General features: G+C 39.9%; 1 protein-coding gene across 3 annotated transcripts; it reads right to left on the bottom strand.

The window, feature by feature from the left end:
* Positions 1-1,537: 1,537 nt before the first annotated feature.
* On the bottom strand, positions 1,538-6,079 carry TMEM200C (transmembrane protein 200C). 3 transcript variants are annotated; one of them, XM_042869429.1, is made up of 4 exons: positions 6,016-6,079; positions 5,479-5,737; positions 4,677-4,849; positions 1,538-3,959 (listed from the first exon to the last, which is right to left on the bottom strand). In XM_042869429.1, the coding sequence occupies exon 4, from the start codon at positions 3,914-3,916 to the stop codon at positions 2,294-2,296; it is 1,623 nt and encodes a 540-aa protein (XP_042725363.1). In that variant the 5' UTR covers positions 3,917-3,959; positions 4,677-4,849; positions 5,479-5,737; positions 6,016-6,079; the 3' UTR covers positions 1,538-2,293. The 3 variants fall into 3 exon arrangements, with proteins under 3 accessions (XP_042725363.1, XP_042725364.1, XP_042725365.1); XM_042869430.1 differs by lacking the exon at positions 4,677-4,849; XM_042869431.1 differs by lacking the exons at positions 4,677-4,849; positions 5,479-5,737 and having other exon boundaries at positions 6,016-6,065.
* Positions 6,080-25,968: the final 19,889 nt, after the last annotated feature.

Raw genomic sequence — 25,968 nt, 5'->3', positions numbered from 1 at the left:
TTAATTGATCTATCTAAGGAGCATCCAGAGGTTTTTTTTTTTTTTTTTTTTTTTTTTTAAAGAGCACACTGCAAATTCAGAGGACTAAAGAAGTATTTACTAAGAATACATATACAGAAATACATTTGTCTCCCTTTCAGAATGAATAAAAACTTGTCATGCTTTCATGAGAACCTCATCCTCCAGGAAGCAGTACCCACAACCCACCTCTTACCTGTGCCCCTACAAAGTTTTCACATAGATAGCAACAAATGAGGTATCTTCATCGGCACAAACAACCAGCATCTCCGTCAGCACCAGGTAATGCTGCTCAGATACAGCTCATAAATCTTGCTGGAAATCACAAGAGAAGCAGAAGCGCTGGTTCACTAATGACTTGGAACTGGGAGAACTGTGTGCCACTTCTTGCAGGGTCTCATCAATCCACCTTCCAGCTCAGGCAGTTCTGCAACATATTTTTTGCCAGCTGTGCGTTAGCAGTTTGATAGCAAAAAAAATGTCATGCTGACATTCATGTTATTGTTTTTTGTGGTTGCCACTGACAAGAGAAGAGATATTGCCATCTGGATACTCTCAGTTGCTCAAGAGAACTGCTTCCACAATTTCAGAATTCTGACATGGCAAATTCTTTGTGGGCTTTTTTTTTTTTTTTTTTTTTTTAAATTAGCCTTATTTAATATAGGACTTTGCCAGATTACTCTTTGCAATTGCATTTTGTGACTGTTATATTCAATTTTGCAATGCACTGCAATATAACTAGATATTTCAAGGCATGAAGCCATAACAAAAATTTTAATTGCAACAGAAAAACAACTTTCCCCTCTACACCATGTGTTTGTTTAATGTCAGTTTCCCTTTGTGTATGATGAAATGACACATCCACATTCGAAACCTGAAACACTGATGAAATCTCCTGAGTATCTAAAGCTGCAGAGCTGCTTTAACAAAATAAAAGAACGCCTGTCACATTGCAGGTTCAAAAATAAAACAACTCATCAATCTACTAAAAGTCTGCCCACAGATCATTAAAAAAAAAAAAACAAAACAGCCGTAAGGAAGCCTGATGCTTTTCTCACTCAGAAGAAACTCGCCACTCCAAAGTCACTGAGAACCTTCCACTGATTTCAACAGGGTGAGCACCTCAGAGACATTCAGGACTATAATTATGCTTTAAAATTAACATTATGCACATACTTTCATGAATATGAAAACCTGAACAGGGGAAAGGCTCAAAGCAACAATTGCGAATGAAGACTCCTAAAAGAACATGCTACAGTTTGAGATCAATTACTCAGTGTTACTCAGGAAAAAAATCTAATTTTAACAGGTCAAACCTATAATTTTTTTTTTCCATAGCACGTCAAAATCTCACATTCCTGCAGATGTCAGAAAGCACTGTTAGAAATGGAGACAGATTTTGCTGACTGAACCAAAGCATAGTTTCTCAGAGTCAAAACCACTGTTTATTTTGAAATTACTCCTACATGGTTATTATCCACTTAAAAGCATAAGCAAACCTTTGGCCTTGTAGCATCTCTCTAATCATTCACACTACAAAAACAGAAATTTATGGCATCATAAGTACTTACCAAAATAAAAGACTTTTTATCTCTCAGTTTTGTTTGCAAATGTTTTATTAAAAAAAAAAAATCTTTTAATGCTATTACTCAATACATGTGTAATAATACTTGATAAAGTATCACATCATAGTAGGTATTTTGAATTGAAGAACATTATGGTTTTAACTAAATTATCAACACTCTGTTCTGCTCTATTCTGTTCTAAATTGTCATTTTTTCAAAATTTAAGCAAACTCCTTCTTTGTCAAGGTACGTCATCCTTAAGGCCTTGCAAACTTTTTAGTGATTGAACCAAAACAAAGAGAGAGCTCAGCTTTCTTAATCTAAAGAGCACTGTGCTCTTGAGCTTAAAAAAGTGCCTGTGGTTTTCAAGCAGTTAGTGGCAAATCAGCAAGAAAGAAATCGGAGGAGAAGGAGCACTTGGAAATCAAGACAATTAAAGTGCACAGTTATACTGTCCGAAATTGTATTAAGCTGATCTCAAGAACTTGCTGGACTGTGGATATTTAATACAATTTGGCTTGCAAGGAACATACAATCGGACAGAAGGATTTTCTTCCTGAAGTCATCTACAGGATTTACTGAATTCAGATTTTCAAGGGTAGCATACTGCAGCTCTTTGGATATAGACTGGTTTCCTAAGTCCACAAAAAGATGAAGAAGGGGGAAAAGGTGTGGAGGGCTGCAAGGTGTCTTTGCGCTTTCTTGGTTTTTCAGATGCCAGTACTTTCCAGCTCCCCATCCTCCAGCCCTAATGCAGCGTGCGACCTAGAAATCATAAAGAGTTTCTCTTTCTTTGTGTACTGTCTTTGAATTTGCTGAGATTGTTCCTCTGTTTGTTCTGTGCTGGTAGCCTTGAGGGGGTCCATTTTCTCAACCGGTTCCTCCTCACAGTCCTGGATTTTACTGGCTGGGGTGTTGGCAACTGACTCCAAGGAGGTGCCAGCCTCCTCCAGGTGACTGTAGCCCTTATTGCTGCTGGAAGGCTCAGACTGTGAGCTCTGGGAGTCCATCCTGGTGATGGCGGGGGGAGTTGAGGGAGGTGATTCCCCCAGGTCCAGAGATCTGGAGTGGCTAGAAGTTGCCAACAGGCTGGAGTCCAGGCCTCCCCTGACAGCTGGAGACCGAGGTGGCTCAGGAGAAAGGGGACGCCTTGCATCAGGCAAGCAGCTGGTGCTCTGCCGCCTGAGAACCAGCTTGTGCCTTCTTGTCCTGTAGCCTCCCTCGACGTGGCTGAGGTCAGTCAGGCTCAGTTCAAACTCCCCCTGTGGGATTTCCTGGGCTCCCCGCTCACCAGGAGGCCTCCGCCAGCCTCCCCCTCTGCCACTCTGCGTCAAGGGCAGAAGAGTGAAAGCACTCAACGAGGATCCAACAATGGAGCTGGCTGTGCTGCGCTGGCCCCAGCTCTCTGGTGGGCTGCAGGGCGGACTGGTGAAGGTGTGGCCAGTATGGGCAGCATGCTCCTGGTAGATGCTGTACACAGCCTCGGCCAGGCTGGGAGGCTGCGGCAAGGTGCAGAAGGAGGAACGTCGTGGCGAGGATGCTAGGTCAGGTGGGGAAAAAGAGGCAGCCAGGCCCGGTGGCCAAGAGCTCTTGGCCAGCATAGCCGCAGCACCCAGGCCTTCACCACCAGGCTTTAGCTCCAGGCCCCGTGACTGCACATAATTGACAAAGCCATTAAGAGGAGCTGAGGCGCCTCCATCCTTCGCCCGCAAACTGTGGGCATCAATAACAGTGGAATAGAGGTCCCGCAGGTTGATGATCTTGGTCTTCTTGTCACGGTTCTCATGCAATACTGCATTGGCGCAGATGAAGAGGAAGATGCCAATACCCATGATGAGGGGGCCCAAGACCTTCAGCTTGTCTGAATGCAAGTAGCTTGAGAAAACACGGAAAAGGAAACCCACTGAAGCTTGGGGGGATGAGGAAGTGGGATAGGACTGCGGGAACTCCTGGCTGATAGCAGCGGTGGAATTGGCTCTGGAAGGTGACTCCAGGTAGATCTCAGCTTGTGCCCCTTCCTGGTTCTGGGAGCGGTTCTTGAGGGTGCCACCCTGAGGGGCCAGGTGCCTGCCCTCACTAACTTCTCTGTATACCTGGCTGGACTTAGGCCAGTAGCCCACAATAGCCAAGGCGATGCCCACTAGCAGTACCAGGATGCCACAGAGGGCAATGAGCCCTGAGATGGAGCACAGCTTGAGCTTGCCTTTCACAACCACAACATCATTTTTGCGTTTCTTCTTGGCCTTACGTTTGCGTTTGGGGATTTGGCTTTGTGGTCGCAAGGGATCCTGTTTCCTAGCTGAGATCCTCAGGAGGCCTCCAGTGGCGATCATGGCTGGCTACCCAGGGCACTGCTCCCTATAGCTGCTCCAGCTCCTGCAGGGAAAAAGAGAAGAGGGTGAGGATCAGTGACAGACCTATAGCACAACAGGTGTCTCCGTTTCTTGTTCGTCCTCCATTCTCCCATTAATTAAACCCCTCAACAAGTGGGACAGTGGTAACAACAACATGGTGATCTCTCTTGTCCATGCAGCTTCTGTATGTAAGAAAGACAGGCAGACTGATGAGACAGATGATTAGGCAGTTCTGCAAAGAGAAGCAGCCCCACTAGACCCTTGGCACACAGCTAATTAATTTCTTTATACTCCAGATAAATGATAGATGGGGTAGTACCTGCTAGCATAAACAGAAAATGATCATGCTAGTCTCAGACAGTGCTTGCAAAACTCCATGCTTCAGAGGAGGCTGACAGCTTCCCTGCCCTGAAGCCCCGTTCCCACAGGTTTGGGGTTATGCCACACAGCAACTTAACCACACTGTGGTTAGTGATGTAATGCAGGAACTAGATGTGAGGTATGAAGAAAATAAAAGCAGGAAGGATTACATTTGATCTATAGATACCATTCATTTTACTACACTATTTGCACATTAGTGGTGGAGAGTTAAGCATATTACTTTTTCTAAAGGAGAGGAAAAGAAATTACTGTGAAACATGCAAGGGAAACCAGAATAATAGAAAGCAGTATCCCATGAAAGTTTCTTTCACTTCCTTAGAATTCTATCTGCAATATTAAAAAAAAATTAATCACTTGCCTGTGGTCAGGGAGTGTCAGCTGGACAGCCTCCTGCTTTGGGAACATGTGTGATGTTCAGGGCAACTGTTATGCAACCACGGCCACATCCCCCCACCTCCAGAGAGGGGAGATGGTGGCTGGTAGGTAGCATGTCACATCTTATTAAAGGAGGCGCAAACCCCTGCAAATCACCTGGGGAAAAGGCAAGGATTGCTCGTAGAGAAACTGGCAAGTGACTGAACAGCTATCATTTATAGCTTTTATTTCACTGACTGTCAGGACTCATCTGCGTGTTCCAGTGACTGAAGCCGCAAAATGCACCATGTAGGAACAATTCCTGTGCTGTTGTGATTTTTTTTTTTTTTTCCTGGACTCTCTACCCCTCACACTTCCAAGAAGAAGGCTTCCCCCCCTTGCTAACAGTCCAGTTTGGGACGGTTTAGCTTTGTTTTTTCGAGGGAACAAAAAGACGACAGCACTGAATATAATCTGGTTTATAAAGTTCAATTCATTGCACTGAAAGACAATTAAGCAAGCGCCTAAGAGGAAAATAAAAATACTTCTCGTCCTTTCCCTGTTTAGAGTTTAAATCTCATTTCTCCCCTCCTCTATTCCCAGATTTTACATGTAGGTGAGGATTCTATACCCAATTTACTCTGTTCGATTTTTTTGCTGCCAGCGAGGATGTTGTTAAATTACTCTCTGAGGTACGGCGTACTCAAAACAAAGGGCAGGAACGAGAAGTCTCTATCACCAAACTACTTACTTTAAAAACAACTAAAAAAAAAATTTTTTTTTTTTCAGTGCAGAAGTGTAATTACCGGGGCAGGATTTGCTGTAATCGCCGCTCGCTGATCTCATTCCTTCTCCTGCCCCCCCGACAGGAGCCGGTCTCTTCCACAACGACGAAAACAGATGGCAATCATTTCGGAGCTGCCTTCCTGAGACAGTACCGCCCGGCACTGAGTTTTTCCCGTTTAGAAAGGAGCGCAGAGCACGTGAAGGATGGGACCGCCAACGAGAGCACCAGCGACGGCAACAGAAGAAAACAACGCAGAGACTCGGGGACACTTCCGAAAGCTGCGGAGCGAATGCACAAGCCGATAGCGGTGCGCAGACAGCGGGCGCCCCGGGGCGCAGTTCTCACGCTGTTCTGACAGACGGACGGACGGGGAACCGAAGAGGAGAGAATCCGGGCTTCGCGCCCGTTCTTCAGGTACCGCTCGCGGAGCGAATAAACGGTCTTCGGGAGCCGGGCGGCCAGGCTGCTGGGCGCTGCTCCCGGCGGCAGGGGCCGGGGTCTCCCGAACACCGCGCAAAATGGCAGCGGCGCCGCCGAAGGCTCCGTGCCCACTTACCGAGAAAGACCGGCGAGAGGTCCGCGGCCGAGCCACAGCGGGGAAGAAACTTTCCGGCCCGAGCGGGCATCCCCGCGCGGCGCCCGCCCCGCCGCCGCCTCACCGCCCCTCACGGCCCCGGGCGGGCGGGCGGCGGGGCTGGGCCGAGCACTGGGCTCTCCCACGGCCCCGCCGCCGCCGGCCGCCTCAGGTTGCTCGGCGGGAGCGCTGCCCCCGCGCCGTGCCGCATCCTTCCCGCCGCGGGGCCGCCCCTTGGCAGCGCCCGCCCGGCGGAGCCGCCGTCTCTGCCGCTTAGGGCGGTGCGCGGCTGCCGCGACTAGCGGCCGGACTCGGAGCCGTTGCTAAGAGACGGAGCCGTGACACAGGGAAATGGCTGCAGGCCGGCCACCACCGCCCCCCCACCTGCGCACCTGCGCACCTGCGCCGGCCCGCCGCGGCCCTGCCCTCACACGGTCCGCCCCCGACCGCCCGGCCCCGCCCCGCTCCGGCCGCCACGCCCTGCCCCACCTCGGCCCGCCATGTCGTGTGTGCTGAGTCGGTGGGGTCGGGTGCTATTCGGCACTCTCTGTCCCTTTGCTTTGGGCGGCTGACCGTGCTCCTTGTGGAAGGTTGGAGACGTGCAACTCCTTCTTGTGCCTGCCCCACAGCCGCCCCTCACGCCTTGTGAGAGAAAGGTGGCACTCCCAAGCACAGGTGTAGTGGGCTTGGAGCGAGTGTCCTTTCTTGTGCTCAGCTATGGTTGTTTTTCTGGTCCAACAAGCAGCTAGCCATGGGAGAGGTGTAGCGTCTCTTCCTGTCCCTTCCTCTTAGCCTATCATTTAGCATTGTGGACCTCTCCCAGGCTGCCCGAGGGCTTGCTTCACCAGGTGGCACTCATCTTCTCCCAGCTCTCCGATTATAGGAGCTCACCAGCTGTGTGAAATCATAGAATCATGGTACCACTAAGGCTGGAAAAGACCTGCAGGAGCATCCTGTCCACCTGGCCATCTACCACCAGCATTTCCCCACTAAACCATGTTCCTTAGTACAACAGCTACCCATTTCTTGAATGCCTCCAGGGAATCTTCCATCATCTTCCATCAGTGTTGTCCCTGTGCCCTCACAGCCAGTTGTCTTTGAACCTATTTAAAAAATGCTCATCTTGAGCACAGATCTCAAGTAACAGTAGAGAGGATTTAAAAGGAAGAATGGCACATGCAGCAAGATCAAGATATTTTTTTCCCTTGAGTTTGCAGGAATTATGGGGAAGACAGCCAAGAAGCTTCTTCTGAAGGAAGATGGAAGTCAGAGCTGAGATGTGTCAACATGGTCACTGTGGATCTCACATTTTCTGCAGAGACCAGGAAACAGTATTCTGATCTGAGCATCTTTATAGAAATTTTGATTAAATGGAAGCCACATTAAGCTGTCGCACAAGTGAGATATAATCTAGCACATCCTATCATACTGCTTGTCTTATTTATTACAAGAGACTGCAGTTCATTGCTTTAGTAGAGCCTTCTTAGAGGTTCACTGTGAGCTGGGAAGGGAAATCTTAGGCAGGTATCTCAAAATGTACTGAAAACTTGACCTGTGAAACTTGGGCTTCCTACAGACATGTATTGTGTGATTTGCTGGGGTGGATGAATGGAACCCACCTTTTTTAAGTAGTCTTGGATAACTACTGAAGCTGAAGTGTGCTTAGCCTAGGCTAAAACAGCCCTCTTCTACCTCTGCTTGACCTCTTTTTGCGTGGGAGAACTCTGTTTTGTGTAACAACCTGCCAGGAACAATCAAGTAATAAATATAATTGTTATGGTTCGAAATGGTGATGTTTTGTTTTGTTGTTTTTTTTCTTTCTTTTTTTTTTTTTTAAGATCCAACACAGGGTGACAAAATTGTAGGAGAGATTATGAATATTCATTTAAGTTTTACATATTCCAGCCTCACTGATTCTGTAGTTCTATGAATTTTCATCCAGACTGCTAGTGCACGTTGTTTACCCCCAACTATCAGTGCCTGATTTGAGAACAAACAAATCCTAAATCTGTACATATGCATTTTGATCTCAGTTGCAGTCTGTCTACAGAATCACTTGGGGCACATTTCTTTTAGTACATATATAACTTTTGGTTATGCAACAGGCTTGAAATTTAAGATTTATTATTTAAGAACTTCTTATAAAAGTCTGCTTTGAACACTCTCACTGAACCTGAGCCTTCCAACATTCGATAATTTGCTTTGTGTTCAGCCCAGACTATCAGAGAAATCCAAACATATCACATCTGTTTCCACCAGAGACCTGTATCACATCAATAATGCAGCATCATCAGACTCTCCCTGAAAAGCTCCTGTGTTAGAGGGAAAACAAGAGCAAGTTTTTAAAGGGCAAAGAGCTCTTTTCCGTATCTGAGTCACATTTTCTATTTCTGCCAAACTAAACCATTCTATTTAGCTATCTTTTTATACAACAGCTTTTCCATATTTTCATTGCTAAAGTTTTGAGTGATTAGGCTATCATCACATTCACAGTTTTCAAATTTCTCCTTCCAAAATTTGATGTAGGTGAGTCCAAATCCTGGAAAAATAGAAATATGTTCTTGGATGAAAAGCTGCTGAAGACGTTATGCAGTAGCAAGCAATGCAGTCATAATTGACTCTGCATGGTAAGGACTTTGTAAGCCTACAAAGGCAGGCTGAATCCCTTAGAGAAAGTTACCAGGCTGAGTTACATATCCTTATGCATCCTACAAATTCTTCTTGTTCTTTAAGAAATACATTGGGAGCTTTAATGAAACATTTATTTTATTTTAATTGACATGGATTGTGTGTTCCCAGAAGTGGAATGGTTGCAAAAGACAGCTTTCCTATTACTCTGATTTACTAGTTGCTTGAGTTAATCTGTTACTCTGTAGTGTTTGAGCACTACTGAGCACTGCTGGCAGTTTCAGAATAAGCCTTACCTTTCTATAACTTAATGCATGATGATATTTATCATCAAACTGTGGTGAACGTAAATATTTATTAGGAATTGCAGAAAAGCCATTAGACCTGGGTTTCTCCTCTCCTCTCCTCTCCTCTCCTCTCCTCTCCTCTCCTCTCCTCTCCTCTTTTTTAAGCATATAGTTGTTTTCTTTATATTGTTTGTGCATAAGATGATAACCTTCACATGGTCCTTCTTGGAAAATGCTTCAGTACAACCACACCATCAATTTGAGTATATCCACTTGAATAAGTTCCACTCCAGGCTGGCTGAATATGTCAGCTCTAATCCAGGAGATGTGTAGCCAAGTTAATATATCTCAGCTCTCAGCAGGCCCAAGGTCCAAAAATGATTCAAAGGACAACCTGAAGTACTTGGTGTACTTACAGAAAATATTGCAGGGTCTATGTAATCCAGCCATAGACATGAGTAGAGACCCAGGGTAGAGAGAGACCTTACAAAACAAAACAGAGAGCAGGCCCTTACTAGATATACTTGCAGACTGGGCACAAGATGGAAAAAGATTCTTAGACAAGTGCTATTAAAAGCATAAGAGAGAGACATACTGCACAGACAGGTTTTCCTCAGTGATTTATCTTCACAATTTCTCAGACAGAGTAACAGAAGACTTGAAGGGTCATTTCCGTCTCAATCTACATCCTGCTACTGAGCAGAATGGCTTCCAGTCATAACAGTGGCTCTAGACTGAAAGCATGTTTTAATTTTAAATTTAGCCTTAGCTAATTTATTACAATTATAAAAATAAGAGCTGATGTACATTTTGTACGTGTGCTTCCCAAGTATACTGTGCTGCATGCCAAGGTTTACTGAGTCTTTGTTTCTGGACTTCATAGCCTCATCTTATTCAATAGCTTAAGAAGTTGTAAGAGCATCACGCTCAGCCTGAGCACTGGTCTCATAGTGTATGCTCTGCCCCATGTGAGCCCCATGTACATTTTTTTTGTTAGTACATTTCCTTTATTAGTGGAGATTCTGATTTGATTAATGACAGAGACTCTGTTATGATTAACAATGATTTGACAACCAATGCAAAGTAGCACTGTGAATGAGTTATAAGAAATCATTTTTACTGTGAAAATTTATGTTTGAAATCCTTATAGGCCTACAAGAAACAGCTTCTTTATTGTTTATTAAATTCATCTGGCTTATTTGATACATGGTAGAATCAGAGGCAACCTTTCATTGCTCAGCAAACCTGAGTCTAGAAAATCCACTGAGAGTGAATGGCAATTTGCATGTCTGCTCTTCTTTCAAAATTAATTACAGCAGAGATACACATTTCTGGGAACATTTGTCAGGGTGAAGGATCTCACAGCTATGAGATCTGGTGACTGAAAGGTAAAGGGTAAGATGATGTAAGATGTAAGATGAACAGTTTTTAGAGAAACTGCTTGTTAATCTCACTTCTCACTGACAGTCAGTTCTTCTTGACAATCTCTGTGAATAAATTTTTATTTTTATTTTTGAGACATTAATGAAACTTGCCAATTAAAAATGTACATATTTATAGAGTTGCGTCTTGCAAAAAGTCTGAAACTAGAGGAGAGAATGTTAAATGCTCCTGAGTCAGCTGTGACATGTTGCAGGAAGTCTGTGATGTTTGGACCCTCTGGTTATGAACCATGCTCAGGGCATATGTCACTCAATTGCTTTTAAATGTTCCGTGCATGACTTCTCAGTTGGCTTAAAAAGAAGTAGGAACCATTCAGCCATTTTATTTGCTTTCACTTTTGGTTTGCTGCTACTAGACAGCTGCAAACACATATACTTTTGTGTTATTATTTGTGGACATAAAAAACGTATGAAGGGTAGTCATGAATACTTCACAAACTATTGTCTGGGAAGGAAAGATCAGTGCAGTACTTCCCCCAAATCACTGCAATAAACATATATTTTCTAATGTTGTTCCCCTTTTACCTAATCCCTTGCTCTACCATGTAAGCTCTTTCAACTGGGGTCCATCCCAAAACAACTTGATCTTACAATTGCAATGACATTTCTGTGTACAGCCATTTCATGATTACTATCTCTTTATTGTTTGAACATTTTTGCTGACAATTTGAAGGTCTACAACAAATATACTGGCAGAAATGAGTAAGTATTTTCTAAGATGAGTTTATAAAATAACTAATTCTGTCTTCAAGCCCTAGAAATAGTATCTTGAGTCAGCAGGAGCACATTTGTCTATGAGATAATGACAACATATAAGGGATGGAAGGTTGGAAAATGTTTCTATTGTAAGTGATATTAAAAACAAGTTACTTACATGGCAAAGCACTTGTTGTAGGAGGTGAACATTAGAATATACCCGTAACATATGGTTCCTGCTGTCTTTTTTTTTTTTTTTTCTTCCAGGGCAGTAACTGCTAAAGAAATTTTTACTGTTGGTAATTTAAAATTGTAGATGTGCAAAAATAAATGTGATACCAGCATTTTTTGCAGCTCTGTGCAAGGATTTTTCAACGAGGAGAGAGATGCTTGTGCTTTTTGTCTGCATTGCTCATTGCAAGTTCTGACATCAGAGAGTTCTGGTGATATGAAGATTGCTAAAAGGGAGGAATTGTGGACATTTTGCCTCCTCCACACAGGGCCAGAACATGCATGAAGTGATGAAAGAGCTGAACTGCTCAGCCACGATGAGCTACAGTCACAGCAAGCAGAACTAGTTAGCAGATATTCTACAAATGTAATCATTTCCCCATTTCCCCATCTGTTTCTTGTATGCACCTGCTGCTCCCCAGCATATCCTCAGGCTGCTGGGAAGCAGGGCTGTCTTTTCATTACATAAAATGCACAATGACTATGTCAGTTCGGGGAATTCCTCACTTGTCTGCTGAGACACTAGAACAATGCAATCAAAGCATAATCATAATTAATAATAAGATGATTTGCAGAAATCTTCATGAAAACACAGTCTATCAGTCAGGAGAATAAGGCAATGATTGTATATTTCCTTTTTAAGAGAGGGGTTGTCTCAAACCAGTACTCACTACATACTTACATACTCGTGCAGCTTGATAGGTGTCTTTGCCCTACATTATTAAGGGATTAACTTAGCATTTAATAAATGGAAACTATTACAGTATAATTTTTATATGCTGTCAAAAAGAGATTAACCCACATTTTTGACCTGTTTTTTTTTGTGTGTTTTTTATTTTTCTTTCCCCATGCCATTTCCCTTCCTCCACGACCTGCAATCAGGTTTTACTCTACAATGGACATCTGATTTTCACTGAGAGAAGACTGCAAGGTAACACAGAGTACTTATCCATTACCAATAGCATTTCAATACTGTTAACACAAATTGTCACAACTCGAACTGTGAAGGCCCTTAAATCTCCATGCTTCAGGGCTGTGACCTTCAGAGTGATATGATACAAGATCAACTCAGATTTGAGGGTCAGATTTGCCCAAGACTTAATGGCACATTTTGGCAACAAATAGAAAGTCAGAAAACACATCAAGATTCTGATGGAGGAAGCCTTGGGTTGCCAGAAGATTACAGTCATCTTGTTTCTGACAGTTCTTCACAGTTTCTCTCTGGAGGAAGGAAGTCAGGGTAAAGTCAAGAGTGTATCTTAGATACTGTAATACTGTTGCTAAGCAGCATAGGTGGTTTTCTTACTTGAGACAGGAAATAAACCCTTCTCAGGCTGAGAGCAGCACAAATATGAAATGTAGACTTATTTGAAATGTGCCATGCTCTGGACCAAGTGCCAGGATCGATATGCTCATATATTTTCTCATCAGTCACATTTGTGTTTTTTTTGTTTGTTTGTTTGTTTGTTTTGTTATTCTTCATGACAAACATAGCAAAGAATATTTTATAACACCGATAAAACTCTGAAAGCAATTTAACAGTGAACTGTAGGTACTAAATCCTAAAAAGATACAGAAAGAAGTCATATTCAGAATTAGAACATGATCTCTGTAGTTAATGACACTTAGGCACTCAGACCACAGGACATTGCTTACTGAATGTAATTCATAACTATTTAGAAGTATTTGACTACTATCATTTTATTATTGATTATATATTATATCTCTACTTTGATTTTGAATGGCAGTGTTGCTGTGTTGAAGTATATCAATCAAATGCCTGATATTCCACTAATCACTCGCAATCAATTTTGTAGCTTTAAAGGCATCAAATTATGTAATAAAAAAACCCACAACTTGCTAAGCTTCTTTTCTACTCTGACAGAAGTGAGCTGAATTTTCAGAATGACTTAGATATACAGGAAACATCCAATTTTTTGCCCAAATTGGAAGATATTCTCAGCAGAGACCTGGGAAAGCTGGATATTTGGGTGGAGAGGAATTTTATGAGGGTCAACAAGGGCAAGTGTAAAATCCTAAACCTGGAGAGGAGTAACAGCTTAGCAGTTGACCTGCTGGAAAGGGGCTCTGTAGAGAAGGACCTGGTGTGCTGGTGGACAACAGGTTGGCCGTGAGCCAGCAGTGTAACCTGGTGGCCAAGAAGTCCAATGGGATCCTGGGGGGCATTTAAAAGTGTGTGGCCAGTAGGCTGAAGGAGGTCATCCTTCCCCTCTACTCTGCCCTGGTGAGGCCTCATCTGGAATACTGTATCCATTTCTAGGATCCTCTGTTCAAGAAAGTAATTTCTAGAGAGAGTCTAACAGAGGGATACAAAGATAAGTAGGTGCATGAAGAATCTCCCTCATGAGGAAAGGCTGTGAGACTTGGGACTGTTTAGCCTGGAGAAGACTGAGGGAGGATCTTATTAATGCTTATGAATACTTAATGGCTAGAAGTCAAGTGTATGGGACCAGGCTCTTTTCAGCAATGCCCAAGGGGTACAAACTGAAACACAGGTAGTTCCACCTGAGCATGGGAAAGATCTTTACTTTGAAGGTGACAGAGCGCTGAAACAAGTTGCTCAGAAAGGTTGTGGAGTCTCCTCCTCTGTAGATATTCAAAACCCACGGAGATGCTTTCCTTTGCAACCTGCAGTAGGAAACCTGCTTTGGCAGGGGGTTAGACTGGATGATCTCCAGAGGTCTCTTCCAACCCCTGAGATTGTGTGACTGTGATTCTGTGAAAGCCAACAGGTACATTGTTTTCTTTACTATAAGAAACATTTCCCTGAAAGATTGAAACAGAATAAATTAAAAGGGATTAGCAATGTCACATAGCTTGCAGTTTCTTTGCCTTCATTACCAAATAATATTATCTTCCTAACTTTAAGAAGAAAAAACTAACAAAACTAACAGAGATATGTTCATGTTACAAAGATGTTACTTGCTCTAATCTTTTCAACACTCCCACTGGGGTAGGCTATGACCTGGTTAATGTGTACATCTGAATGAAAGCCAATTAACTTGCAGTAAAATTTTGCCAGAGACAAAAAGAAAACCTGGCCCTGCATTTGCAGTGAGATTAGAGATGTGAATAAAGCAACTAAGTTTTAGTCCCAAATCTTGAATACTAACTACTGTTTTTGAAGTCAAGTCAGATCTTTGGGAGTCTATAGGTTTGGGCACTCCTGAAAAATGGGGATATCTTAGATAGGAAAGTGCATTTCTTATTCTGTGATGTAGAGCATAGACAATCTATAGCCTATGTTCATATCTTTAGTTATTTTTTTGGAAATCATTTTGCTGAGTTTTATTCATAGGTATTAATGGTAGAGATAAGGTAATTGTGCACTATGGCACTCAAAAGACAGAACCTGAAATAATTTTTGTTTTTAGTTAAATTTATTTGCAATTAGATTGGCCTGTATTCCACAGAAGGATGGAAATGGCCTTTTCCTGCTCTTTTTTCTCTTTGTATTTTGGCAGTGAAATTATGCTTTTTACGTACACTGGTTAGAAAGCCTCAACTCCGTCATTTATTACACATACTCTTTTTTGTGCATGCTTATTACTCATGCATAGCCAGGGATATGAGGATCATGGTTGCATTAAAAGCTATTTACTTAAATTTAAGTATAGCCAATCAGAGCTCATGAAAACATTAAACAGGCATTTACAAATAAAAAACTGAAGATGTAGATCAGGCCATTGCTAAATAACTGCCTTCTGGTAAGGATTCAACTGCAGTCCGAGGACACGCTTACACTCTTGGTTATCTTTACTGTTTCTAGAAGTCTTTGCCACGAAAGGCTGTCTTAGTTCCCGGGGATATATTGCAACACAAGTAGGTGGAATTTATCTCACCTAACTCTGGAAGGCTGTAACATGCCTGCGTCATTTCCAGAGTATGACAGATCTGGTCTTCTGTAGGAATGACAGTTTGAATTATTTTCTGCAATTACCTGTTTCCTCCTATTGATTATGGTAGAAACCTAAACTCTAGATTGCTGTGTTGAAGATTTTCACATTACAGAGTTCACCCTTTGTTTTCTCTCTGGTATAGTATTTACATGGCTTCCCATGTATCATTTTTGCATAGCATCATGATAACTCAGAATATTGACAGATCTCATGGTCAAGTTCCGCAAACACCCATTCTGCATCTTTTTATATCACAATCTTTAGTTACTACATCACAATATCTAGTTATGTATATACATCAGTGTCTTCACACATCTCTTTTTACTTCTAGTAAGAGCATGGATCCTCCTTGAAGTAATTCCACATTTGTCTTGTAGTTTGGCTATCTTTTCCTGTATCTGTATTAAGAATTTATTTCTATATGTGAGAGAATTGAATGAATAGGACAAACACTTCAGAATAATTATTTCAGAACTTGTTATATTTCACTGGGCAGCATTTCTGGGAATAGCAAACTCCCAAGTGGCAGGATCACATTGTAATTGCGACTTAAATAACTAGAAGCAGTCACAGAACTTTTGGTGTGGAAAGACATTATTGAAGTTGTATAGCATTTGCTCCAGCCTTTCATAAAAGATAAGAGAATAAGAGATGCTTTGGTAATAAGTGCCTCCTGATAGGCATAGTGGAAAAGCCATGAAGAAGGTCATAGATAACCATATATTTAAGACCACTAAGCATATGCCTATTCACAAAATTGTGATCCTGGAAAGTGCATCTGTAATAATGGAGGATTTGGGAGCTTTGGTAGAAGCGTGGCCTACAGACACCTACTCCAGTTCTAACATTTCTCATCTCATTTATTCATTTACTCACAGTCCTCATTCAATCATTAGCACATGCTACTGAATCACTTGAGATAGTTCTCTGACTAGAAGACTACATAAAGAGGGCTCATAAAGTTCATTTTAGCAATAAAGATGCAGGCAGTTTTATTCTTTCCTGATTGTCATAATCAATATGCTGTGGACTCAAATACCTGTAGAGATTATAACAAGAAAAGAAAAAAAAAGAAATATTGATATATCTGCTAAAAAGTATATTTGTAGGATTTAATAAAGCAGGAGTGAAGTCACACTCACCTCACATGAAGGACATCATTTTGATTATGAACTCTGGATGACTAAACTTTACATAATCAATCAGTAGTATCTGAAAAGACTGTTGAATGTAGGTTTAAGTATTTTAACTTTGGCTTTTGTTGCTCTTTTTCCATGACTTTGTGTATGCCCTTTCTCAGCATGAAGTTAGATAACATCAACTTTAGTTAAGTGCATCTTGAAGGAGAAAAGATCTTGTTACTTTGGTTAAAGGAATACCTGTCTCTTGGGACCTTAAAGGGACATTGTCTTTGCCTCAGCACTAGTCTTCCACAGTCACATTGGCTCCTGAGGCTCCCACAACTCCTTCACAGGAGGTACCCCATTAGCGAGGTTACAGCAAGTATTAACTTCTGTAGACCAAGGAAAGTCATTCCACATGCAGAGATAAAACCCTGCCTCCCTTTTCTGGTCCTTTTCATGCTCTTTCTCAAATATAGTGAAGTTATGTTTGTTATGTTTCTTCCACTATTTTTTTTTTTTCTTTTTTTAAATTGTTTCTCAGCTCTAATAGTAGGGAAAAGACACTAAGAATCATGGGGGATCAGATAGGATCTTGATTCACTGAGGTCAGTGTTTTCTCTCTCATAATAGCCTGAAGAAAATGGAGGGGGGAAAAAAAAAACTCACTATAGAACTGTGCTGTCTTGTTTTCTTCTCCTTCCAGCTATTAGAAAAGGTAAAAAAAATATCAGTCTGAAAATAAGTGAGCTAATAAATGTCTGAAACAAGATGAAACACTTTGTTGTTGTTCAAGCATTAGTAAATATTTTGTTTGCCATGGAAGATCAGTTTTTTCTTGAGATACTTAAAAGAACATTCTTGCCTAAAATAGTGTTTTTGTTTTTAATTAATTTGATTCTGGAGAATGTACTGCTTTTACTGAGTAACCATCTGTCCTCAAAATGCTCATGCAGCTGATCAGGATCAGAACTTACCCCATCCCTCATGTATGTGAGTGAGTGACTGAGGCAAAGATGTAGAATTCTCTTTGAAGAAAAAAGAGTCTTAAAAGGGACAGACACTCTAATTTGAAGTCTAGGTAGAATTCCCATTTAATTGAAATAGAGAATAACGAAGGAAGGCTGATATGGACAGATTTTACTCATGACTTATAGAATCAATAGAATTGCCAAGGTTGGAAAAGACCTCCAAGATCATCCAGTCCAATTGTCCACCTATCACCAATATTTGGTACTATACCATGTCCCTTAGTACCACATCTACATATTTCTTGAACACTTTTAGGATCAGTGACTCTGCCACTGCTCTGGGAAGCCTTTTCCAGCACCTCTCACCTGACCTCTCTTGGAGAAAAGGTATTTCCTAACATCCTAACATTCTGGAAATGGGATTATGCTACTTCATCAAATTTAGACATGTTACAAGCAAATTAGTGAGAGTGAAGACAAATATTCTTCCTGTTTGTTCTCTGAAACAAATAGAATGCAAAAATATTATCTGAGTAAGGAAAGCACATCACAGAGTGTTAAATTTTGTGGTGACAAGATACTGTGATGGATTTCTACTCTCCAGAGCTTTGTGCAGATATTTTACAGGTAGTGACAAAATAAATTGGATGCTTGGCATTTACGTAAATGTGATCTGGAAACCAGTGGAATAGGTAAGAAATTTCTTCTATTGACTTTTCACTAATTGATGTGAAAAACCAAGGGACAGATTTTGTTCCTAGACATACCTATATAAATCTTCAGTAATGCTGATCTCAATAAATGATGAAATTGATGTAGCAGAAGTTGGCTTTTGTGTTTTAGATAAGCGAATCTTCAAATCTGTGCACTATTAGTTTTACTCTTCACAACACTTACTTTTGCAATTTATTTTACCTAGAGTATAGCTTAAAATGCTGCATGTCAATTAACACACCACTGTAAACTCACACTTAGGGTGTACAAAGTTTAAATTTGGAACAAAACAAACAGAGTTTACTTTTAGTGATTGACATCACTGAATATAAATGGAACTAACTCCTCTCAATACAACAGTCACCCAACAGACTAGAAACTTTAAGATCCAACTCCTAGGAGACCCAGCTAAAATTTATTGCTTCCTTGTAACCGACTTGGAGAATGCCAGAAAGCCTTTTACACCTTAACATTCACAGACCTTGGCAGACTACATTCATCTGCAGAAAGGCCACGATGTTATGAGACACTCAGTGTTCTATGATTCTGGGATGCTGCAGTCTCCCAAAAAATTCTGCCACTGCAACGCGAGACAAAGTTCGTGTTAATGTAAGCAGCGCTGTTCTGTTGAAATGTTGTTAATGAAGTCTCTGGCAATTTATGAAACAGAAAATGACCAACTTCTGGCTCATTTTGCCGTAGCCAATCCACTTATTTCAGAGCATCACCCTTGAAGAATGTCATAGATAGATATGAGGATATCCTAGAGATGAATTTCAAATTCCACTCTTGCACTTGTCTAGAACTGTTGTTCTTAGCTCCCACTCATAGACAAATGTCCAACACTTCATTTGTATCCAACATCAAAAAAGCTGCAAACACAGAGCTGAAACCTGTCTGGATTTGCAACTTAATTTGAAGCAATTTATCAGCTACACAGCCTACAGAGGAAAACAAAACAAAACAAAACAAAACAAAACAAAAAAAAAACAACAAAAAAAGTAAACAGGGATAGAAAGCCAGTAGAAATTAGCAGTAGTGTTCTGCAGCACTGGGTAAGTCACTGCTATTTATTTTTTGCGAAACAACATTTTGTTTAATCCTTCATAAGATGTACAAAATGTGTTCTTAAATCATTCTCTAGAAAAACAGATTTTTAAAATTTCCCATAACTTTCCAGAACTTTTCCTTAAGTCTTTAATGAAAATATAATACAATTGTACATTTTGTCATTATATACTTTGGCTTCATTAACACATGATTTTAAAAAATGTTGGGATGACTAATTGTCTACCATTAGACAAAGAGTTTAAAAATTGTAGTAAAGTCGTTTCTAAAGCATCCAGACCACTGAACAAATAGGTTCATTTTTATAACATATTTTGTGTATGAATATCAATTATCAGTTCAGTTAGCCTTCATTGAAGAAAATATAACATTGCTGATAAACATAAGAAACTGTCAGGCTTCTTTTGAATCCATTAAACTAAACTGTTAGCAGCCTCCAACTTCAACATAAGCATCCATAACCACTTACATAAATGGGATGTTTTTAACTATTGTTCAATGTTTTTTAAGAGAATTTATTTGTCTGGGACAAGCAGAAGAAATAGAATATGCTACAGAGAAGAAAAAAGTGAACAACCAGAGCCAAGGGACATGGTCTGAATAAACATTGAGAATGTGACTCTGAGATGAATGCAGAGCCTTAGGATTAATGTCAGCCAGAAAACAGTCTGGAAATAAGGCCGAAGTGCTAGCTTTCTTCTTTCAAGTATATTTCATGCTTTCCAGTGTAATGGCCTGGGGTCAGGGAAGGTAATGTTCACTCATTAAAATAGAGGAGTTTTTATTACGAGGAAAAGAAAACCTAAGAACTGCTGGAATTGATGGAAAAAATTACCTTTAAGCAAATGTTTTACCCTCCTGAAAATGGTGTAATAATATGAGATTTTGTTATTTAATTTGGTCCATCCACAATTATGGGCTTGATTCACCTTACATGTTTTCTGAATTGTGCAAAAATCATTTGTCTTCAGAGGCTATCTGGAAAGTAATTATTGCCCTGATCCTTCCAGATTTTGCCTTGCTATGGCTACGTGCTTGAGTAGACATGCTGAAAACACATCAGAGAAATGAATGCAAAATATTACTACTGACACTGTTTGCACCCATTTCTTAAAGCATGGGTGAGCCAGAATTAGATAGCTCACAACAGAGCTAAATAGAATTCAGTTTTTGAAATGGAATGCATGGTATCAATATTCAAGGTTAGAGCTTGAATAAAAGTTTAACTATCAGGGCATGACTTTTAAAATCCCAACTTGTATTGACACTGGTGTATTAATAAGATGATAGAAACTAATAAACACGTGGGCAACAATGACCATGCTATCAGTGTATCAAGGTATGACATCAATCGATATATGTGGGTGATACTGGTGAAAGGACAATAACCCAGTCTGAAAATCTGTTTGCCTTTCAATCTCTATATTATTCTGTTTGGCTGATGCCTTGAGTGATGACAAACATACTCTTTTCCTTTAGCAGTTATTAAAACTATTCTATGGGACTATTCCATTGTAACAAATTACGACTCCAATTTTGTGCTTGGCTGAAAGTGAGCAATTAATCATGGTAGTCATTAGTCACAGGGTCTGTCACTGGAGAAACAAACCTCCATATTCACAGATGCATGGGGTCTATTCATACATGTTAGTATTTTCTGCTTATTTACTGCTTATATTTTTTAAAAATATGATACCCCTTTTTTTTTTTTTTCTTTCATGACTTGAAGAGCACTGGGAATCAGAGGGCTATGGGGTGAAGTAAGTTCTGTACTAGGTGCTTTCAATAATTACTGTAGTAATGAAAAGAAACCCTTATCTTCCTCTCCATGTTACAAAGTACTTTAAAACATGGTGAGAAAGAGTCATGGATGCAGGAATTTGCAGTTAAAAGAATGACTCTTTAAATGTGCTAAATTTGATTTACTATAAATAATTGTTCCAGAATTAATCTCTCTCTGAAGATCTGAATCAAATGCTATTCCCTATTTGGTAAATATTTTCAGGAGCTTGTTACTTTCAGACAGCAAGGAATTGAAAACAAGAAGGAAAAAGAGCTGAGAATCTTGTAAGAAATCTTGACAATAACTTTCTTTTGTTATCCTGCACAAGCGCTTTTCAAAAGCACATAGGGGAATGCTGGAGTTTAGTGAATAGGGACTTAACTAGAATTGAACTGAAAGGAAAGGGAAACAACTGGAATTTATTCTGCTCTCACACGCTTTTGTTGGAATCATAACCTGCACTGTGTCAAATATAAATTTATCTTGATGTAAATGAGAGAAGGCGTAGGTGCTAGGCTTGGATGTTTTGGAAATCAACAGCAGACTGAAGTTGCTATAAAATACAAGTGCTGAAGCACTGGGAGCTCAGAGCCTATTTTATTGGAATGGACCTCTTAACTGACAAAATCAAGTCTGCTCAAAGGCTGGTCTTGACTTGTTTTCTTTCTTCAGGCTCAGGTTCGTTATATTAAATACCATATCTGTTTCTAAGCACTGCACTCCCTGGAGGAGAGCTCCTTCACTGAGCATGAGGTTGGCCCTGCTCTGAGAGGGAGCTGAACCCAAGAGGTCTCATGCAGCTCCATTTGTTCCATAATCCTATAGGTTTAGGGAACTGCTATACATAGGAAAATGGTGCAGTTTAGTGTCAATTTTGATGTAAGCTGTAGAATTATTTTTACTGCATGGGGAAAGAAAAAATGTGCTTGTTTTCCTCTTTTTTGGTTAGTTTACATTGTGATGTAGAAATTTTATGTGTAGAAATTGTGTCTTCTGCACTTTTTGGCTTTCAAAATATAAAGTTTCAAACCTTCTTTTGGATAGCAGCGTTATCACTACTGTCAGTCCACATATAACCATACCTAAATTATTATTTTTTACTGTTTCAGTACTAAATTTGGCCTGACCCATTTAAGTCATTTTTAGAGACAGATTTGCATTTGAGCTGGTTATGTGAATGCCAAGTTTCAGCCTACAATGACTGAAAACAGCTGAATAGTGAAATAGCAAGTGACACTGTTCATAAAGGAAACAGCTCCTGATCCTCAATGACAGCTCTGTGAATGTGATGATACAATTCTTTGAGGATGTTCAATCTTGCTCACTGTTATTACTATGTAGATTCCTAATTTGTTGACTTCCTTCATCCTCAGAACATATTCTGCATCTCACATTACTGATTTTTTCTTCTGGCTGTTTCCCTTGAGTGATATCTTGTGAAGGTCCACAGTATTTACAATATCATCTATATTTATTTTCATAATTCTGCATTCTGCCTTCAGGCATAGCCTTCAGACAGAGATATTGGAATGTTATGCAATAGCATATTTTTCCTTGGCCTTGCCTTCATCCAGATGGTAAGTTGCTATTAGCCATGTAGCAGTGAACATGACTAGTCCTTAAACTAGCCCAGTAGTTCTAATCAATCTATATATGTGTGTAAGTATGTGGGATATACACAAGTGCTTCACAGGGGGGTAATATTTTTTCTTCCTTTTTTAAAAAAATATTTCTTACTCCCTCCAGCTCTATAATTCTCATTCACTCCTGTGGAAGTAAATCTAAGCTCTGCAGAAAGCAGGCTCAAGGTCAGGTTCACAGTCCCTGTACCGCTGCCTAAGAGTCCATCTCACACTGCAACTCTAATTCACAGGGAACAGTGCAGTCAGATTCAAGAATTCTAATGAAATTAGATTCTAATTTCTATAGAAATAGAATATCTATAGAATATAGAAATTAATAAATTCTAATGAAAAATTCTAATGAAAAAGTAATGGTAAAGTATGAATGTCACCTATGCGTTGAACAAAAGAAATGGTCTACCATTTTTCATGAAACATAATTTTTTGTATTTGGAGCATACCCATTCACTATTTCAAAAACAAAGAAAGACAAAGAGGTATTTTGGTGCATAATTATATTATTTCTTATATATTATTTCTTAAATGCTTACCTACCCATTCATGTATGCATGGGTGAAGGGATTTAAAGCACAGAATTTTGAAAGGCTGCAGATAAAATATACATCCACTCATCCATGACTCTGAATGTGCAGCATTATGCAATATTCATGTTTGTCAGTAGAAGTGAGTACAGAGCTAAAGAGAAGGAAGGGCCTCTGTTCTCTATACAGTGTTGAGTAAATGTCTATTACTCAATATATTAAAATTATGTGAGGAAGATGTTTTGGAGAAAGTAATGCTTATGCTTATACTATGTCAACATCTGTTTATGAGATTTGATTCATTTTTCTACGTGTTGCTTCTTCCTTTCATGCTTCATACTGAGAGAGGCTATTTCTTCTGTAACAACTCTGTGAGACTTCAAGATTATTTTTGATCAAGAACCATTCAAAGACCAAGATGAGCAATGCAGTAAAGAATGGTGCTGGAAATTCAGCAGATATTTCAGTTAGGGAAAAAAAGGGAGAGAAAGTAAACAAGGTGCAGAAGAGACCATAGAAATTTACATAAACTCAGACTTTATACATTACTGGAGTTTTACCCATCAATACATTTTGCCTTATTATTGGGACTATACTGAATCTCTCAACACAAAAGATTGATGTTTGAGAATGTCTTTGATTGTATGAACTTAATTAAGAGATTTTTTTGTTTTGTTTAAATTCACAGTCTTTAATATTATCTTTTTATTTACTGAGGTAATCTGTCATTTTAGCTAAGAAATCCTGTCTTGTTTGTTCTTGAGATAGGATGGCACTCAACCAATTGGTTCTTCTGTTGCTTTTACAAAGCTTTTGGTTTAGCCTTGTTAGACATTTTGTGACTCAGAATTTATACACTGTTTGAAGTGTCTCTTTATACATTATTCATGTCCCCATCAGCACAATATTGAATTTTGATTTCCTTCCAAGGATTGGAAAGGAAATGAGGGAGAAAAAGATGGTATATACCTTTTTTTTTTTTTTTTTGGCTCAGACTTATCTGACCATTGACCTACTTTATTTACTTATATCACATGAGAGATACAAGTGGATTGATGATATTATTTCTACAGATATCTGCATACAAGCAAAATTAAATAGGAGCGAATACAATCTGAAAGACACAGACAAATTCACCCTTGGAATTATGCCGGAAGTATAGACTGTATTGCATTTTATATTTATGGAAGAAAATGAACAAGTAAATTTGTGTTAGTAAAAAAACTGCTATGATCTTTCAAGAACTACGGCTTGGGCAGGGCTGCAAAGTGCTAAGGAAATTTGAAAAGATTTTTTTTCCCCACAGTGCCATAGATTTTTTTAAAATACATTCCTTCAGGAACTTTCGCATTAAGCCATGAATGCTGTAAATTCTGATGTTAACAGAAAGCTAATCCTTCTCTTCAAGAAGAAACTGTGGAGGAATATAAATACCAGTGCCTTCTTTCTATGAGGATAACATATCTGGCTTTGACTTTTCTTCTTTTACCTCCTCCTGTAGCTTTTTAGATAGGATGCCTCAGAGCATTGTTTCTTTTATTTCATCATAACTTTAATATTAGTTCTTCTCCACTGATTTGACAGTATTCATTGATACAATCCCTTTGATTTAAGCTTCTAATATGTATGTACATATGTATATATATAAGAAAATCAGGGAAAAGTAATAGATCACATTAAAGCAGATAGAAAGTTATTGTTGCACTGGTTGAGTTACTTTCTATGGAGAATAATCCTGCACCTTTTTGTGATATGTAGTAATAAGAAACATGAAATATTTGCTTGGATTTTGATGCAATGGGAAGCCAGTAGGCAGAGAAAAACTGACAATTTGCTCAAAGCAAGAACTGTATGCATACAATTGCAAATTATCAGATAAGCTGTCAAATACCATGGTTGCTCTCCAAGGTTTCCTTTCGCCCGGTGCGACAACCTCATCATAACTGCTCATAGCAATGAAAGGAAGCATGATCTGTGCTCACTTCCACCTGAAGGTAGAAAAACTGTCCTGAAACTGCCAAAACTAGCACTATAGAGCAACAGAGAGCTGAGTGCTCCTTTTCTGATTCCTTAGCAGAATCTACTGAAGTTTGAGATATAGATAAGGGTAATGAAAAGAAACTCCTATAATTACATGAGGATGTAAACTGTAACATAATGGAATGCAGAGCAATGACAGCAAAGTCTTAGGCTGGAGCAAGGAAGATGTGCTCAAACATAACAGCTATAGATGCATATATAAAGAAAAGAAGTTGCTGACCTTCAGAAGGCTTCAGGTAGGTAATGATCTTCAGCAAAATATATTTGTCTCTACTGCCAACCTTTAAATTAGGTCTGGGAAGGTGTGGATCCTGGCTCCACCCCCTCTGGTCACTCGGGCATTGCTTGCAACTGAGATCCTGTGCGTTGGCCCTGCCTTCCCCCCAGGTGCTCAATCATTGGTTCAAGCTGTGACTTACTATTTCTGCTACAAAACAAAATTATGAGACCTTGGAATCCAAACCAAATATTATGAAATATAATATATTTTCTATTCATTTCACATTATTAAAGTTAAAGCTCTTCCTCCAAAACATACAAGATTAGCTGATCTTAGAATTGGGCTGCTTAAAAAGGGGTCCAACTGATTTGATGCTGCTTTCTAATGCATTTTTCTTCTGTTTTGTCCACTGATAGGTGAGAATTTGTTGAGAGAAAGCGTCATCAGTTTTCATCAGAAAAGATGACTCACAATTTGATTACTCAGAATTACCACTGAAATGGATTGCAGGAAGAACCAACAAAATCATAAATTTTCTCTTCTTAGTGATGGTTACTTGAGATCAGAAGAAAACTGTTCTTTTTTGCTTCTAAGGTAGGAAATTCTTGGCATTTAAATTTCTAATTACCTTCTGTGTGTAAGAGACTGCC

This window comes from Lagopus leucura, unplaced genomic scaffold (assembly GCF_019238085.1).
Source record: "Lagopus leucura isolate 7727_CA_CO unplaced genomic scaffold, USGS_WTPT01 Super-Scaffold_100002, whole genome shotgun sequence".
Lineage (NCBI taxonomy): Eukaryota > Metazoa > Chordata > Aves > Galliformes > Phasianidae > Lagopus > Lagopus leucura.
The sequence above is the reverse complement of the archived record's forward strand: the minus strand, read 5'-3'. Positions and strand labels throughout refer to the sequence as shown.

Coding starts and splice junctions, on each gene's coding strand:
- TMEM200C (XM_042869429.1), bottom strand. CDS start 3,916: ATGATCGCCACTGGAGGCCTCCTGAGGATCTCAGCTAGGAAACAGGAT.